This window comes from Mizuhopecten yessoensis, unplaced genomic scaffold (genome assembly GCF_002113885.1).
Source record: "Mizuhopecten yessoensis strain PY_sf001 unplaced genomic scaffold, ASM211388v2 scaffold10985, whole genome shotgun sequence".
Classification (NCBI taxonomy): domain Eukaryota; kingdom Metazoa; phylum Mollusca; class Bivalvia; order Pectinida; family Pectinidae; genus Mizuhopecten; species Mizuhopecten yessoensis.
In genome coordinates, this window is record NW_018408820.1 from 1,643,017 (window position 1) to 1,661,833 (window position 18,817).

An 18,817-nucleotide genomic window follows, 5' to 3' on the forward strand; every position below is an offset into this window, starting at 1 on the left:
TTGGCGTCAATTTTGGTAGGTTGTATTGTGTTGTCACAATGTACATAACGTCATCACTTTCTGTGTTGTGTTGTTGTCGTCCTGTCAACATAGATAAACAGTCCCCCTGATGAAAGCGCTAGGGAGGTATTAAAAAATTCTTTGTATTTGTCTTGCATATATACCCCCCCCNAATAATTCTAATATAAAGCCTAATTACTTTGTTGGGATGGGGTGGTGGTTGGGTGGCACATTTTGTTTACTTTATAGATACTGACGTAAATAAAAAAAATGTGTAACGCCATTCATAGCAAATCATAGCCATCAAAACCTTAGACAACGTTATCCACCAAAGCAAGAGAGAAACTGAAATTTGGCTAGTGGTACCTATGTAGCGTCCAAATGTCCCAACATGATGCTGAACCATTTTTATTCAATAATATTTACTTACATCTTATAAGGAATTTGTGAGACAACCAACAGGTGAGACATTCTTCTTGTAAGTTATCATTGGTTTAATTCAGTTAACATAACTAAGACAAACAAAACAAAGTACCGAATATTTCACTCGATATTATATCAAATATTTCACAGTGGTTTTGTTGACGTCTTCAAATTCATAATCAATAACCTGTTCTCACTGAATCTTGCTCGCCGATGCACGTATATTTTCGTCAAACAAGGTCGTTAATTAGTAATTGTTTGAAGCAACTTAGATAATCACAGCTCCTGTGAAGTTGGAAGAATATTAACAGAACTCCGCGTACTTTTTCCATCGTGACTATAGATTTGATCAATCATTTCTGCGAAGTGAAAGAGACATATCTTATGGTACTTTAATGAAAAACAAGTGATGAAATAAAAAGGAAAAAAATGCAACAGGGTCCGAACGGGTTTCGAACCCCGGACCTCAGACCATTATACTATTGATCTAGCCAACTTATCTGAACAACAGTATACACTGGCTCAGTCGTGATATAGATAAAATAAAAAAGCAACTAAGGTGGGGGGTTACTGTGTATATGAAAATCTACTACGAAAAATCGGCTTACATCACTGTTAAAATGCCTGTGTTTGCTATTGTTTAACCCAGAGCTACAGTATAGAAAACAGAAGTTTAATAAAAATTGATACCAGATAATGTCTATAAGGGTTTAGTCACAAGTTAACAACAACGAGTCGTGGCGCGCGCCTTGTCCCCGCCATATGTCCACCGGCCGTATCCAACGTCATATCTCCGAGGAATTGAAAGTTCAAATACATCGCTTACAGCACGAAAGTCCGCGAATAGTTTCTTATATACTGACACCGTTGCTCCGTTGAACCCATTCGCTTCCACAGTGAAACCCTGATTTTCTGTCAGGCCAAGATTTCACTGTGGCTTTCAAATTTCCTATTATGACGTCGTTGAACTATGACGTCAACAATATATGCGTAGACCCAATTACGTTTTACCAGGACGTCAAGCGTACTGAAAGACATAGAATCTATGTTGAATTAGATATTTATCAAAAGATCATATAAAACTATTATGGTCACCCAGAACCACATGCCATGCCTCTATGGAAAGCTGAAATCATTATTTATTACTTTATATTGTTAAATGTTTACCAGTACATCGTTCGTAAATTGTTTTACAAGCCAAAAAATTAGTATAATTTAGAAACCTGTAGGTTTTGCCGTCACTATATAACGACGAATGCGACTTTTTGTGTACATCAACATGTTTGTAGGTGATGCTAGAGCATACTCTATTTTTTGTACATTTACTGAATCCAAGCGTTACTCTCTCGACACTAGTTCAGGACCTTGGATTTCGAATATGTAGAGCTCTACTTTCTAAAGAGTTACGCCATTGTTCAATTATTATAATTTTCGACTAAAGTGCGCACACCGGCACGCCACCATTGAACCATCTTCGTTATATCGTACTGGTATTCGTCTACTATAACACTGTAAGATGCTGTCGCAAACCGAATTCTAAAACAAAACAAAATGACCAGCCGGGGTCGGGGAAGGACAAGTTTTGCTGACGTAAAAGATGATTATATGACGTAAACAAAAAGTTCATGACGTCATTCCTACCAAAAACATGGCCAACAGACCTTGGATAACGGTGTTTCCTCCAGAGCCCGAGATAAATGACATTCCGCCAGTGGCACCTCAACTTCATCAAATGCCTCAACGTTTTTACAAAACTTGATAATTTTTGTTAATTGATTTCGGTATCATTTTTAATTCACACTATAATAGTGTATATTCCGTCAAATTTTATTCTTTGCTATATTAGCATTGTATGTATATTCCACTTCATAGTGTTTTAATCATAACATAAGTCCTAAGTAATTCTTGTGTGATATACAAGTATTCATTCACTATTAACTATGCCTTTTATTTTCCTATTCTGAATACTACTTATCTGTGATCACATTTAATGCTTTTCATATATTAACACCATTTATATATATATATCCCGGGGGCCTTTGTAGGTAAGGGACTCTCAATCACTAAGAAACCTGGGAGATTATTACTGTTTTATTATTAATATATGTGATTATCTCCCTTTACTTGTAATATAATATGTTATTGTTATTTTTACATATGTTTGTCGCAATAATAGCTCTCAAGAGCTAATGTTGCTTGTATACCTGTATGCGACGTTAAATAAAGTTTCTTGTATCTTGTATCTTGTATCTTGTGATGCGGAACCAGTTGACTATTTGTTATTATTTTTTACTGTAAACCTGATGAAGGAATTCGTGAGACAAACCAACAGGTGAGATATTCTTGCAAGTAACCAATGGTTTGATTCGGTTAGCATAACAAAAAGGTACATGTTCCGGATATTTTACTCTGCATTATGATGACTATTACATTATACCGCAGGAAAAAAATATTTGAGTAAATATTTTGCTTCATACTTGCTTTCTTTTGCAAATTAATTTATATTGATATATATTCCAGTTCAAAACATACTAACCTATATTTGCTGGTTTTAAATTCGCGCCCTCGTTACTTGTAGTGTAAAGGAATTTTAATGTTTTCTGTCCCACTTCATACAAAACACTAGAGAATGTCGCTGTAGATTTTGTCACAAACAGTAATCAACCTCCCTTATTTAAAATGCATATATATAAGAAAACAAAGTTTAATACAGGATTTTTTGACTGAAGGTGCACGTCCTGAACACATACGATAAATCGCGGTTGCTTGGGACAAGGCTTGGGGTGTTGAAATTAACACATAGACGAAATGGCACAAATCAGCACCATACCGTCGTTCTGTCGAATTCTATGACCAAAATTTCCTCGAATTTTTGCAAATGCTGTAATTAATATTTATAGGTTTGTCCGTCACTTCATCAACACCCATGTTTTATGAAAACTTGTTTTCATCTGTGTCTCAATCTACGATTATTTTTTCTTTGCACATTATTTGTTACATAGAGAGTTACATTGCATAAAACAAAGCTTATTTATTGTTAAATGATTTGTACACGTGATTAAGCACAAAAACTCAACAATGAGTTGTGGCGCGAGCCTGATCCGCGGTAGACCTACTAGTCGTATCCTTTTTCCTAAGTCAGAGAAATCAAAAGTTGAAATACACCACTTGCAGCAGTTTTCTAAAAAAAAACTCCAACAGAAAGTTCAGAAGAAAAAACCGTAAAAATATCCATAAATCAGAAATTCCACCAATCTGTATTTGGAAAGTAGGAAACAGTACCCAGAGTATATACAGTTTGTTATGATACATATTTGCTAAGGTTGCATATACATGTATTCGTCTGGAGGATACATTCCTGGCAATTTTATAGCAAGTTAATAGTGTATAGAAAAGACACTGTTTTCGTCTTACTCAGCAATCGCATTCAAATTACATTCAAAGGTAAAAAGTGAAAGATCTGTTCAACGTCAAATGTATCAAGTTTAAAAATAAGCAAGTACATATTCCGTCTTTTCGTATTGCAGCGTTATCTTCTCTTGTGAGCAGGTATCGATTGTTACGTCATTGGTTTGTGAGATTAACGTCATCAATTTTTGAGAAAACGACGTAATTTTCTCACCCAAACCAATGGCGTAACAATCCCAAGAGTCATTTTCATTGAAATTGGAGTCAGTATCATTTATTGCTTCTTCAAATTGAATTGCTTGTTTTACTTCTATGTCACAAGTGACAGACAAACACATGAAATAATACCATTTATTTGACAGCACATCACTAGGATGCACTCCATCATACGAGTCTTTGTACGATGTATTCATATTTTTTTTTTTTGATGTATTGCTTTTCTACCACGTTTCTTTGTGGAACATAACAAAAGGTCGCGATCCCATCTCACAGGTGTGGAAATAGCAAGTAATGCAGAGTTAATAGTTTTCAAATCTTCCTTTAAGTGTTTTTGCTGTAGTTGTCTTTCCTCTTCTGAATACATAGAATACTGCAGTTTTCGTTTCAATGTATTTGAAATCACCGAAATTTTTCAAGGGAAACAGATGGAATACATGTGAATTTCACAAAAACATTTTCACGTGACTAAAAATAATTTGAAATATCCCTCAATTCAGAAATGATAGTCTGCACATTTATTGTAGATCTAACATACTCTATCTCAGTTCCACCGGAACGAATATATTTGTTTCAGCAGCTTACTGACTATATGTATAGTTTTAGCAATAGAGAAAATGTATAGTTTCCGCAATTAAAAATTGAATAAATTTTGCACTTAAAACTGTAAAGATATCGTTTTTCAAATCGTGCAGATTTGTAAAACAGCAGATTTTCTTTTGTGAATAAAAAATAGCTGTGAGATTGTATTCAAAAATGAAATTGTTATGGATTCAATTGTTTTCTTCTGTTTTGTTTCGTGCAAAATATAAAATAAAACATTCTTATGAAAATACTTGTATGGCTTTTTATCGTATCATTTTGCGTCACTGTGATAAACTCCCTTTTTTGTTGACAACCAGCACGTTGTTTTGTTGAAATTCCGTTTTCTAAATATATACCACTGCAATCTCTACCCAGAGTTATCGTATGGAGTGCAAGGACCGTAACTCTGCGTGGTGATTGATACCACTGCATATAGTCTCGTTCAACCAGACTCTTGTTGTCCTCACAAGTGTCTGATTGAACGAGACCACACTACCGACACAATCATTTTTCGACCATTCAGAACTAGAGCAATGTAGCCGGTTAAGTTATGTCAAGAGAATTAACGTCTTTAACCGGAAAGTATCAAATATTTAAGTATCCTATAGTTAGATATAAGTTTTAAATCTTACAAAAATGTAACGTTTTTCGAGATTCGGCAAACAAGAACTTGTTTCGAGATCAAGATGGCAGAGACAACAGCGCGTGCGACTGGCGGCCATGTTAAGACAAGTTTTTCAGTTTCATAGGTATTGTGAATAATCATTATTTTTCTTACATACGTGTTACCTATAGGGAGAGCTCCGCCCTCTATCATTAAACGTATCATCCTGATGTTTCGCGTGTGCTGTGATGGGTTTTAGCGGTTCCCGTAGAGCACTTTGTTTGGTACCATCAATATATGTTGAAAGACTGAAAATGTCTATAGGTACTATATATTGGACACCGCTTGATTTGTCAATGTCGCTGGAAAGTGGATCGGGTCCATCATATGAGAATGTGTTGTCTTGTTCGTAGAATACTTAACAGTCGAGTCACAACGTTTCCTGGAGAAGCAACAGTGTCCTTGGATTGTATGTGCTTCTTTGTACCAGAGTCAATGTTGTTATTTTCAGATTGATGATTTTGTTGAGCTTTGTCGCTGTGAACATGATTTTCCTTACGCGGCCTCGAAATACCCTCCTAAATGCCTACAATAAACAACTCATCTGCAACGTGAAAGGTAGGAAATGGTAAATGATACATTACTGAAACGTTGTTGATCTCATCCTCAGAATTAACATTCCGTTGTTACAGGGATAGTGTCTGTCTAGTAGGTAAAGTAATAGTTGTTAGTGGTTCGTCAACATAAATGAAGTAACATGGGACTATGACAGCTTGCAGACGATCTTTATTTGCCATATCGTTGTTTCAGTACAGCAGAGCGAGCAGACGCTACATCAATATAGCCGCTCAGCCACATGGCATCTAAACAAGTGGGGCAACTCTAACGACTGTAAACCAATTACATGATTAAGAATACTTACTCCATGAATACGCATTTACCACAATAAGGGAAATTCAAATAAGTTTCCTCTGGACTGTGATCCGTTTCTCCAACTGATGGAAAGGTAAGTCATCTGGATAACGAGACCGGTATAACCCTTTTTGTCGCAGGTTTGTAAACAATTTGTTTAATCTTTGTAGAATTACAAGCCACCTTTCATACATCCTCGATATCCAGGGGTTCAGCCCACATTCGCTCTCTACACCCCTGGAATATGTCATAGCAAAAAGGAAGGCACGCGGCTAGCTATTTGATTGGTGTCAGGTAAAAAAAACCTGACCAATCACTAGGCTAATACTTGTCCTTTGAAGATTACAAAGGAGCGACTCCCGACTTCAAAGCCTGTCATTGTTTACCGTTACGCGACCGCGAAATTATTTTCATGTACAGCAAAGGATCAAACTAGTCTTCTCGTCTCATCCACAAGGTGCTGCACACTGAGCCTTCAGTTTTGCTATGACATATTCCAGGGGTGTGCAGAGCGAAAGTGAGCGTAACCCCTGAATATCGAGGTTGCCTTTCATATATAGCTCTATTAAACTGTTTTTGGCAGAGGGTTTGAAGTGCTTGATGATCACATTCTACTACGAAATACCTCCCCCTGATATATGTAGCACACTCCAGAACAGCGTACACTATTTTGAGAAGCTCAAGCGTTGTTGTTTAATGAGGCCGTTAGAACGGAACCGAACCGAACAAAGACCCGTTGGATGTCGAGAAAATTTGTAAGTTCAGAAACAAGTATTAAAAGCTGTATGTTTCACACACTCAGGATCTATACCAATCTGGAAAAATCAAGAGCTCATGTCGATGGAGGTAATAAAGGTTGGAAAATTGTTGGTAAACGATTCAGTAAACTCCTGAATATTTGGTATCGTGTAACGAAATGGTTGTGTTTGGGAATTCAGGAAGTGAAAGTCACAACTGAACCGATATGACAAGTGTGAGGCTTTTACGTTCTTGGAGTTAGAACTCTGATTCCTTTGCTGTTTTAAAACTGAAACAATTCGGCTTGAAATTGAGAGATCCTCTTTTTCACTAACTGGGATGGGTTGGGAGGATACCACCGTGTTTTAATAACTCGTCTAATTGTGAACACAAAGCCTCACGCTTCTCGGTGAGTTGGTGGTGTTTTGACACAGTATTTGGTTACAAGTGTAAAACATGTTCAACGACATCAGTGTTACCTGACGACGGATGTTCCTGGGTAACAAACACACCTTATTTCTGTACAAACACTTCTGTATTTCAATTTTTGGGGCAGAAGTTAATGTGGCATCATCGAGATCAAAAAATAAAACAAATTTTTCAAACTTGCTGTCACTTTGATTTCCAGGGTCTTCAGTACTTTGATCACAAATTACATCACTGTCAATAAACTATCATCATTATCATGTTGATCAAAATGTTCAACTTTCATTGACTGACTAGGCATTCTTTGACTAGGGTATACATTGTTTCCTGAACAAATTGCTTCTTTTCTGATCTTCTTTCTGGAGATATCTCAAATATAATACAAAGTGTTTACGGAGTTACATATATTTACACTATAATCAATACATTGTAAGGTTCACATATATAGCATACATATAACAGCAACTTTCTTTTCTGGAATTGTGCAAAGACTGCGAATTGATATGCTGGCCCCAATACAACAATATTGAGCGTTAATACACTTTCAACACTCGACGTTCTGCTAAATAATTTTACGGCATTTACGCCTACGTAGACACTATTTGAAGTAGTACTTGAAGATAGAAGGAGTTTCACCCTCTATTTTCCTCAACACGCGGCAAAAGAATGTGAGGCAGAAGGGTACAGTATTTGTTAAAAGTTATATGCCGCCATTTCTTTTGTAGGGCATGCCTTGATGTAGAAACGACTAATGTAAACATGGAAGTGTGTGCTCTGTATACTAAGAAGTGTTAACACGGGACGGGAGTATTATGGTATTGCGTTGTCCGTCCGTCTGTCTGGCCGGCCGGCGTAAAATTTTGTTTGTCCGGCAATCTTCTCCTACATTTTTCGACCGATCTCTTTGAAACTTGGTATACATTATAATCATGATATGAAGTTGTATCCCCCTTTAAAGAATTTTGATTCAACGAATTTTGCAAAAGTAATTGCCCTTTGTTTATTTCAGTATTTGATTTTTGTTCGGCATTCTCCTCCTACAATTTACAACGGATCTCTTTGAAACTAAGTAGGCTAAATAATCATGATATGTTATGTTGTGTTTACTTGAAAGGAATTTTGATTCGACAATTTTTGCAAAAGTTGTTGCCCTTTGTTCATTTCAGTATTTGATTTTTGTTCGGCATTCTCCTCCTACAATTTACAACGGATCTCTTTGAAACTAAGTAGGCTAAATAATCATGATATGTTGTTGTGTTTCCCTGAAAAGAATTTTGATTCGACGATTTTTGCAAAGGTTATTGCCATTTGTTCATTTCAGTATTTCATTTTTTTTATCCGGAGATTTTCTCCTACATCACCATGTCAGCTAACCACTCTTTGAATGATGCAGATCTTATTTCAATGTAAGAAAGTATATAACAATATATGGCATTCAACGGGCGTATATTGTTCCGCCCCGGGGTACTCTTGTTATTGATACGCTGACATTCCACTGATCCGCTCCTCTCCTCTCCTACGGAATGGTATATCCTGACAACGAGATAAAACACATATCCTGAACAAGTGTCGGTTTCCCTGTCATTTCAAGCCATATTGTATATACAATATAGATGTCTTACAATAGCTTAAAGTCAAGAAATGTATCATTGCTGAAACATTACGAACTTTTCTCAAAGGGACACTTGTTTTGATTTAGTAGGACACAATCTATAACATACATGATTTTAAACGAGTGTCATAAGATACGAATTTATTATTTCAAGCCAGCAAATTACCTTTAGTTTACAATTTCACATCATCCTTCAAACTTGTCATGACTATAGCTATGATGTCCATAATGAGCATATTAATTAACGGATTGAGGTGTGCAACATATAATTACAAGTCCTGCCGACGGTGTCTATCGAAATATTACACCATTTGTAAGATCAAGCTATTAGACTATCATGCATTCCATATCGTCTTGATAACTACTGAACATTTATTGGAAGGATGCTAGGTATACATTTGGTCTGATACCTTACCGCCTTTGATTAACAAGTCAAGAATCCTAATAGTGCTCTCCATAAGCCGAATGCATCGCGCATGCCTACTCATTAATTAATGCATCTGATAGAAAAAAAGGGCAATATCAAACAGTATAAGGACGCTACCAATCGTTACTATGTTGTTAAGAAACGATTGAGAGGATGCGTATTATTTTGTGGACTTCTGTGGACTGGCATTAGCGGTATATATATTGATACTTGGGATTGATCGCACTCAATTTCGTTAATTATTTAGCGTTGTTATATCGTGGTATAGTCTACAGAGTTAAAGATGAAGATGGGATGAAGTCAAACATGGAAAGTGTGTTTTTTGGTAGACAGCCGCGTCGATATTAATATCTAGTTTAAAACCATCTCATTCGATAACCAAATTTATGGTCATTTCATACAAATTATTTCACAAGGAAATAACCTTTCATCCCCACATTCTTTGTAGTGCTTCTTCGCAAAGCATTAAATATGGGCATATGAAGACTGATGCCGAAAGAAAGAATAGAGAAATAAAACCAGAAAAGACATAGTTAACGAGTGTTGCAAAGGTAGCATCAGATAAAACAACATGCCCATAGGAACACTTACGTAAATAAGGTTTCTTGCAGAAAGCTAATCTGGACGAACACAGTCCTACACTTAAACACATTACTTTGGAGGAATGATGTATTATCATTATTATTTACATGCTTAATGGCAAACAACACAGGAAAGGTCACTTGGGCTAATAAATTGTCAAAAAAATAACGAGGAATAAATATGACTGTCTCTGACTTTAAGAAAAAAAGTAATCGAATTTCGTATTAAACATATCGAATAACCTACATTTATATCAGACTTGACAGTTGAGCAGTTACATTACAGGCTCTAGCGAAAGAGCAAATCAGAAAAGGATTTATTCATGAATCATTTATATCTAACCGTACTTTAAAATGTTGGACATGGGGCATTGCTGGATACATAAATATTGTATGAATTCTGACGCGATGCAATGCTTGGCAGAGTAATATCATGCGACAAGAGCTGTTGAAATACAGTAATATCGTCTGACACGAGGTGTGATCGGAAAGAACACTATTGTTTTACAGAACATAACACATGAACGTGTCAATTTAAGCCAATACTTTCCAGATTTTCGTTAAAAATACTGTCACTGATTGTGTCGAACACAAACTGAATGTTATTGGTATCAGTGGCACATGTGAAGTGACAGAACATTTCCTTGTTCTCGCATTTGTTGGTGTTTAAAAACTTAAACTGTATGTATGGTGCTGCCGCTTCGAAGGTGTTCTGACCTAAAATGAGAACAAATGCATACTTCATTATATATCTCCTTTTCACATGTTCAACTGTAACTTCCGCATTGCAGAGGACAACACAGGAGATACTGGATGTATAGGAAAAGGTTTATTATCAAAAATTCGAATTGAGATTTCTTGCTTATTTTGGTATGAAATGTCTTGAATTTTAACTTAGTATTGTATTTATTACCATACTACATTTCGTGGTTGGCACACCCGTTAAATATTTTTAAAATCAGTTAGAATCATTTAACGATTCAACGTCATTGTTCGAATCACAATGTGACGTAATTCTATTGTTTTTTATATCATTACCCCTATGAAAGTTCTATACGAATAGATGAACACACGGTACACTACTGTTATACGTTAGCGATATAAAACTATACAATACCTTGGTAATCGGAGAAACAAACTGTGAGTGGTGATCGAGTTATCTTCTCCTTGAACAAGTCCTTCTTGTTCAGGAAAAGGATCATGTGAGTCTGCACGAACCACTTGTTGTTGCAGATGCTATCAAACAGGCGTAAACTCTCACCCATTCGGTTCTGAAACCATTTACAAAATACATACACAGCTAGTCATTATGACTTGTATTACTCTTCCAATTTGTAGAATTAAGATTTGCATATTTGGCATTTAACGACCTTGCAACAGCCACAGTCAGATAAAGACTGCTGCTTGAGGAGAAACCGCCGGGAAGAGAACGAAGATATAGAAGAGAGAAAGTAGACAGAAAAGATAGGAAACGGAGAGGATCCAAATTGTTGCTGAGGGGCAGCATATCAATTTTGGTCTCGTCAGTGTTCTATGTGTAGAAAGCAGAGGAAAACCCCCGATTATGTACGGGCCACTTTAGGGCCTCATACGATCATGCACAAGAATACAGCATGCTTTTCCCCCTGTTTGTAGTCATTTTGGGCCAAACAACACTGTAAAACAGGTGTTGATGATTGCTAACTGTTTGTGTGAGAGAGTGTATGTATATGTCATGTTGATGTATTATAAATGTCAAAAAAGGCTTGAAAAATAAAATTAATAAAAAAAAACAAAAAACCCAGAGGTTCACGAAAAGGAGTTCATCAAACTAAAACTGAATAATTTAAATTGGCAAAAGAGAAAGTATGCATCTTTAGAACCAAGATTAGTTTAAAACTTCATCATATCTTATTGTAATAGTACTATTACTACAAGCTAACCAAAACAAAAATAATGTTTTTCTTGTTTGCAACGTAACAATTCTCAAATCACTTTTCGAAAATGTCAGTATATCGGCAATTCTAACGTACCTTACAACTATTAGTCTGTTCAAAAAGATGTAACTAAATCATAGACACTTTGTTTCAAGTTGACATTTGTTTTTTTACTTTTTTGTTCGTTTGATGTAATTTCCTATAACACGTGTCATCTACTTTCAATGACGTTAATGGTCACTTTTGTGTTTATGGGTCGTTTAAAATCAAATCCTAACAATGATAATAATAACAGCAGCAATCAAAATGAATATATTGATTTAATAATGGAAATAAATGTATGGACAAACGGCAGACAGGTTTATGTCTCCCTTTGTCAATTATGTTATATTGTCATTAAAAGGGACAAAATGTGCATACCAACGATTGGAATACAGTTTGGTTTATTTTGAAACAGAACTTTGTACTGGAAAAAATAAAAATAAGTGTGATTAATACTATATTTATGGTACAGAAACTGTAGCAAAAGTTTCAATATTGGTTCACTATAAAAATAATCATGCATTTCTTTGAAATCACCAGTTAGTGATAGTGAAAGGTAAAATGGCGATAGTGTCAGGCTTTTGATATTTTTCTCGTTTTATAACCATTGCCTTACCACGTCTTCGTCCTCAATTAAGGTCAAATCATATTCACTCATAGCAACAATAAACAGAACTGACGTCACGTCCTGAAAACAATGGATCCACTTCTTCCTCTCTGATCGTTGCCCTCCAGTGTCGATCACTCTACAAATATATTAAAGTGTAATAAAAAAAAAATCTAGAACTAGTGAATCATAGTCACGGTTTATTTGTTTAATGTTTCATAAAGGGTGGTTTCCCAAAATAGCCCCTACTTTGATTTCAATGTTCTTTTGGTATGGTATAGACCTGAACCTTATCACAACAAAAACACCCATTGAAATGCAAATTAACACTTGGTTCCTTTTTTCGTAGAACCAAATGTTGGGGCGGCAGATCAATTTTGGTCTCTTCCATGTTCCCTTCGTAGAAGTCATGGAAGAAATCCCCTATGCCGCAGGGGTCCAAACACCAGTCGCCTATTACGATACAACAGGTATACTCTTGATTTCCTCAAATGCCCCTTAATAGTAGACAACGACAGAGAAAAAGAATAGATAACTGACTATAGTACAGCAATTGTGTAGAAAAGAACAAATTAATAGTTCCAGTTCGGACGGAATGAATCTTTATATTAGTTGGTTTATTCCATTTCCAGATGGCCACCAAAACATTCATTCTACTGCCAAATCAGTTGTCAGATTCTCATTCAACTTTCTTGCAATAGCAATGGAATTAAGAGATTGTGTGTTTGTTTGTTACTTTCTTTTTGGAATAAATTTTAAAGTTAGACGCCCTATCAACAGCAAATGACATTTACAAGAACTTGTTGGAGGTACAGGAGTATGAAATGTGTTCGAATGGCAGACTTGGAAAAAAGAAGGAAGAGAAAACAAGGTGAGGCTTTGAGTTTGTTTTCAAACTGGTGAATCTAGATTCACAAGAAAACAACTTATTTCAAGCTTTGTCGGAACCTCTTAGCCCTTGGGTGTAACTGTTCCGGATTTTGAAGATTGCTATACTAACCCAAATAATAAAGTACGTATGGTGTATACGCATACATTCCTAGAGTTCTTTGACCAACTGAGCTGTGGCAGTAGTATTCTTTTATTTGATTATTATCATTTGGTGTCGTGCTGTACCAAACATTATATTCAGTCTGGCTCGTGTGTCTGGAACGAATCTGACAACGGATGAGGTCTTGGGAGTGAAGACACACCCTTATTTCATAATCTCCATCATCAAGATATTCACTGATATATTCTGGAGCTTATTATAACTGGTGCCGCGAAGTATAGACTTCAAATATTCCAAATTGAGCTCTGCAAAAGTAAGTGAAGACGCATCCATCTTTATGAATTCCGACTTGGCTCTCTTGGAGAGAGCTTGTTCTGTTTTAAGCCTCTGAACCAAACAGTTTGTTTTTGCAAGTCGAAATTCATTTGTTGTGCGACCTTTCTGTGTTATCTTTGATAACTTAGTCCCCGTATCCCATTTAAACATGTAGTCTCAATCTTTAGCACTTATATCAATGAAGCAATTTGATGCTAGTTGAGATCTAGAAAACGTCCAATGCTTAAGACGACCATGATAAGACTCTACAGTCCATCGGGATTTAGTAACTGCCACAAAAAAAAATATAGGTTGTCATAATTTCAAGGAATTCAAATGGAAATTTATGTAAAAATGAGTGACTTTTGAAAACAAAAATAAAGATACAAAATAATGTCAATAAAAAAGACACTGACATATATTAGTATTGCATTAATGTATATCAATTTAATAAATGCTGAAGTTATGTCAAATGAATTATCTATAAACGATTAAAAATTGACATTTTATAATAAAACCATATACACATAGTAATTGCAGGTAAGACTTATCTTTCTTGAAAAACTTCACAGTAGAGAATTAGGTAGCCGGCTTCCTGAAGTACAGAAAAATGGACACATGTGGCTCATTGATAAAAAACCTGAATAAATGCCTGCATTGCTTTGAAATACTTTAATATTGAGAGAACACACTGTTCTGTCAATAATAAACATACAATATTCATCATTATAAGATAATGGACCAAACCTAAACATAATGACTCATTACACAGTAATTATAGTATAATGTATTTCTGTATTATAATATTCTGCCAAGAATGACAACTCTTTGGTAATATGATTATCAACAATATTTTCTACTTACTTTTCCTGTATTTTTGGCACTTGGTAAAACAAAATGGTCTGAGAATTTTCAACTAGGGATGTACTTCCTATTTCAGTTTATCAATACACTCATTCGACCTTAAGATATACCTACTGGTAATAATACCAGTATCCTCTAACACTGGCAGGACAGATCTAAAAGATGTCCTCTTGCTCCAACCTTGTTAGCTTGATGTTTGTTTTGAAATACTTGCATCATGTTGGCTTCCCGAGAATGGTCCTATTGTGTCTAAAATGTAGCCATCATGTAGAGCCATGCTCATGAATTTAAAACAATTGCGTTCCCATGGCCACAGTCATTCTCTGAAGCTTATGGTCAGCACTTTGTTATGTAAATATATGTACTATATAGGATGACAGTCACTCTTTTCACGAGGAATGTTTCTAAGAATACTGAATTGTGTGAAAGCATCTGTTCCCTACTCAAATGGTCAGAACCAATGAACACTGAAACTATAGAGTTATTCTTTGAAAGGACACGGATATTTTGAATTGTTTGTTTGGGATCTTTTGTTTCAATTTCAATTTCAATAAAGTTTATTGTCAAAGGACAAATGAATTGGGCAGCATGCATAGCCTATTTAAGCCCTCTCCAAACATAGTAACAATATATAATGTTGGGTATAATCAAAATTATTTGCATTACCACAATTGAATTAAATGTCCTTCCCAGACAAAGTCAACTGTCTGTCCTATTGCATAGATTAGTAAGACAACACCATAGTCTTCGATAAGATGTACGACACTTCTAACCGGTCGTTAATTACAATTTCAGACGACCTTCTTAATTGAGAATCCAAAGGTATGATTACCTGTGTTTAGTTCATTATCAATAAGATGAAATGTGCATACAAGTGATGACGCAGAGCACCACAATTTGTGCGTGAAAATAGATTGATGACTGGCACGTTTTCGCAGAAGTGTGGATTTTTCCCCCTTCGTATTAAAATTGTTGAAACCAAGACAATAGTTTTTACGTGAAAAGTGCCCGTACAACAGGTCCTTGATTGTAAAGAGAGGAAAAATACTAGTAGTTTCATTTCCCATACGTTCTGTTACAGATTTTCTTTGCACAGATACCTTATGTAGCACTTCGGACAAATACTAACATCGTCATGTGAGCAATCTATGCCATGTTTTGGTAGTATATCCAAAAGCTATTTACACAGAGGATTTATTTTTTACATTTCTTGTACTTTTACATTTACGATATTTCTCCGCGATACAATGGTAACCTTCACAATACAATTACTATTCATTATGAGATGAAATGATATACAACATTTGATATAGTGCCCTATATAGCTAACCTAAGCCACTCTTGACTTTTTAGAAGTAAAATTTCTTAGCGCTTTTTCTCAGAAATTACCGCATGACTCTTTCTCATATTGAAGATGGATTTTGACAGTGAAGGCTATCTCGCAGGAAGTACTGGAGGGATCTTTCTCAAATTTGATATGTAGGCTCGCTTTGGTCTGTCGTTGTGTTGGTCTTGTTTACTTTTGAGACTGATCAGATAATCAAAATGGCCGACTGGCGGCTATCTTGGATTTTGACAGAACAGGTTTGTTATCACTATTTCTTAGAAAGCACTGGATGGATCTGTCTCAAATTTGCTCTGTAGGTTTTCATTGGTCCTTTATTGTGCATGCTTGCTTTTGTGACTGATGGAATAATCAAATTGGATAAAAGGTGGCCATCTTGAATTTTGGCAGTTACAGTTTGTTATTGCTAATTCTTGAGGGATCGTTCTCAAATTTGATATGTAGGTTCCCATTGGTCCTTGGAAACTGTACCTGGGTGTCATACATGATAATGTAAGGGAATGAACTATCAAACAAGTAAGTTTGTTTCCTATCGTAGAAACATCCTATTGACATTGAATAGCGTACATGCCGTGTGTTTTGCGCTATCCATTAGGGAATTAGCGGGAATCAGCAGTGTCCGACCAGCTGAAATTCGGTCATTTTTCGATGTTTCATGAAATCTACCGAAAATTATACTGCATGATATATGGTAAATTATATATCAAATTAAGGAAAACATATTTTCCTGTCTGTTTAGGCTGCTCCCGGAGTCATAATATGAACGGTTTTGACAACATCGCATGTTTTCTGGAACGGGGGACAGAGTTAGCAACCTTGATTATGTTATGGTTGTATTAACAGATGAGGAATTTACTGTATACATGACTTAATCAGACGGATAGGAGAAAAGAAGAGAAAACGTCACTGGCATTGAACCAATGAAGATTAGTAAATGGTGGGCGCCAGGTTCTCTCTGGGATCTCTTGTTGGTGACCTAAAATGCAACGAATTTCATTACCAATTACCTGTAATCTGGTGCATTACTTTCTGGTGAACGCCATGGAGGTGTCTTAGGTCCTCACGTTTTTGGGCACAAAGAGTACTTTGTTGTGCGAAATATGCATACATACTTGAAATAACACCACTTGTGATATTTTTTACCAAAATGTTCGATTATCCTCAAATCTGGATGATGAAAATATTAATCTGCATCACGTGAAAGGAAAGTTCTTTCCCAAGGGAAATTATCATATATTTTTCAGAAAAATACTTTTCAGGCTTTTATTCCATTTTTCAACCCCATGTTGTAATTCTGTTAATTAATCATCTAAATAAATAGAGTTATTCAAAGTAAAATCTACCGATATATAAATCTGGTAGCACTTCTGAAACAAAAGTTATGAGGGGGCAGGCTCCTATGTAACTTTAACATAGCTGGAAATAGACCCTATAAAACTGATATTGACATATGTTATATCGTGTGAATTTCGACAAAACATTTCCATGCATGTTTTTAATAAAACATTGACATGGTAGTAAAATTTTTATAAAGATAAGAACACCTCATTACGAAATTTACATTATATAACGATACATAGTATGTTGTGATATTTCTGAAATAATGCATGATGAAAAATCGTATGGATGGTTATCTTGAACAATGAAGAAATAGCGCTGTTAAAGCGCTGATAATGCTTACTTGAAATGCACGCTTTTGAACAGGAATTTGGACTCGACTATCCCTGTTGTTTTGAGTGCTGTGCGTAACACGTCCTGTGTGCTCGGCATATATCCGGGCTTGGTTATCCTCTCCAATGCATTCAAGTAACTGGTGAGTAAACATGGAAATCACGTTTTATTATACACACAACCGCTGTTTACATGTTGATACGGTTATACAGATGGCTTACTGTGCAGTTTTATGTTTAGCTGGGCTGAATTTATTGTTCTGCCATGTAAATGTAGTAACCCTTGATTGACCCGCAATAAGAACATATATGAATGATATTCTTTTCCCGATCCGCGATCTGCGATCTGCAGGGTTGGTTGTATTGTATTGGGTGGTTTGTGGGTTTTTAATGTGATGCGATTGTACATGTGTTATTACAAGGTTTTGGTTTTGTATTGGGTAGGTGGTATTTTTTTTATAAAGGACGAGGTAGTATTTTTGTATGTGATAAGGTTTTGGTAGTGTAGTGAGTAGATTATGGGTATTTTATACGACGAGGTTGTGATTTTTATGTGATAAGGTCTTGGTACTGTTTTGGGTGGTTTGTGAGTTTTTGTAAGACGAGGTTTTAGTTTTGTATGAGGCAAGGTTTTAGTTTTCATATGAGATATTGTTCGAAAACTTTGTGCCTTAGCCGTTGCAGATTGTTTGGCAATACATTTGTATCATTGTATTGGGTTCTTAAAGGGGCATCACGGTGAAGTAACTTTATTTTTTGTCTTTTTTTCAAATACAACATAAACATATCAAGTGAGACTCCTTATGGAAAATAGCGATCGGATTTGGCTGAAATAGATTCATAAAAATGATTAAATCTAAGAAAATCATCGGTATTTCTACCTGTCTGACCAACGTTTTGTTCAGGGATTTCCCTCTACTAGCGCATGCGCATAGCACACCATTTCTTTGTAAACAAAATGACTGGCCGTGTGAAGTAAGCGAAAGAAAAGTGTTGTACCGTGTCAGCTACGAAACGAAAAGTTGCCAAATGGTCAAAAGATAGCGCAAGGAGTACGTTACGGAATCATTATTGCAGGTGGGCAGTATTCAAAGGAGAAAATAACTGCCGTAGCAGTTAGTACGGTGCATGTATT

At 35.8% G+C, this 18,817-nt stretch overlaps 1 protein-coding gene and 1 long non-coding RNA gene across 2 annotated transcripts in view; one reads left to right on the plus strand and one right to left on the minus strand.

The window, feature by feature from the left end:
• The window catches only part of LOC110464345, a 43,670-nt gene that overhangs the window by 1,229 nt on the left and 23,624 nt on the right, over positions 1–18,817 (plus strand). The window contains exon 2 of the long non-coding RNA XR_002464490.1: positions 5,748–5,854. This is a non-coding gene — a long non-coding RNA (uncharacterized LOC110464345). The remainder of the gene's footprint in view (positions 1–5,747; positions 5,855–18,817) is intronic.
• LOC110464343 (guanine nucleotide-binding protein G(i) subunit alpha-like) overlaps positions 8,715–18,817 on the minus strand; it is a 28,961-nt gene continuing 18,858 nt past the window's right edge. The window contains exons 5-8 of the mRNA XM_021519523.1: positions 17,694–17,822; positions 12,507–12,636; positions 11,050–11,203; positions 8,715–10,649 (exon numbers count right to left, since the gene is read on the minus strand). Coding sequence (XP_021375198.1) covers positions 10,462–10,649; positions 11,050–11,203; positions 12,507–12,636; positions 17,694–17,822 — 601 coding nt within the window. The 3' untranslated portion in view covers positions 8,715–10,461. The remainder of the gene's footprint in view (positions 10,650–11,049; positions 11,204–12,506; positions 12,637–17,693; positions 17,823–18,817) is intronic.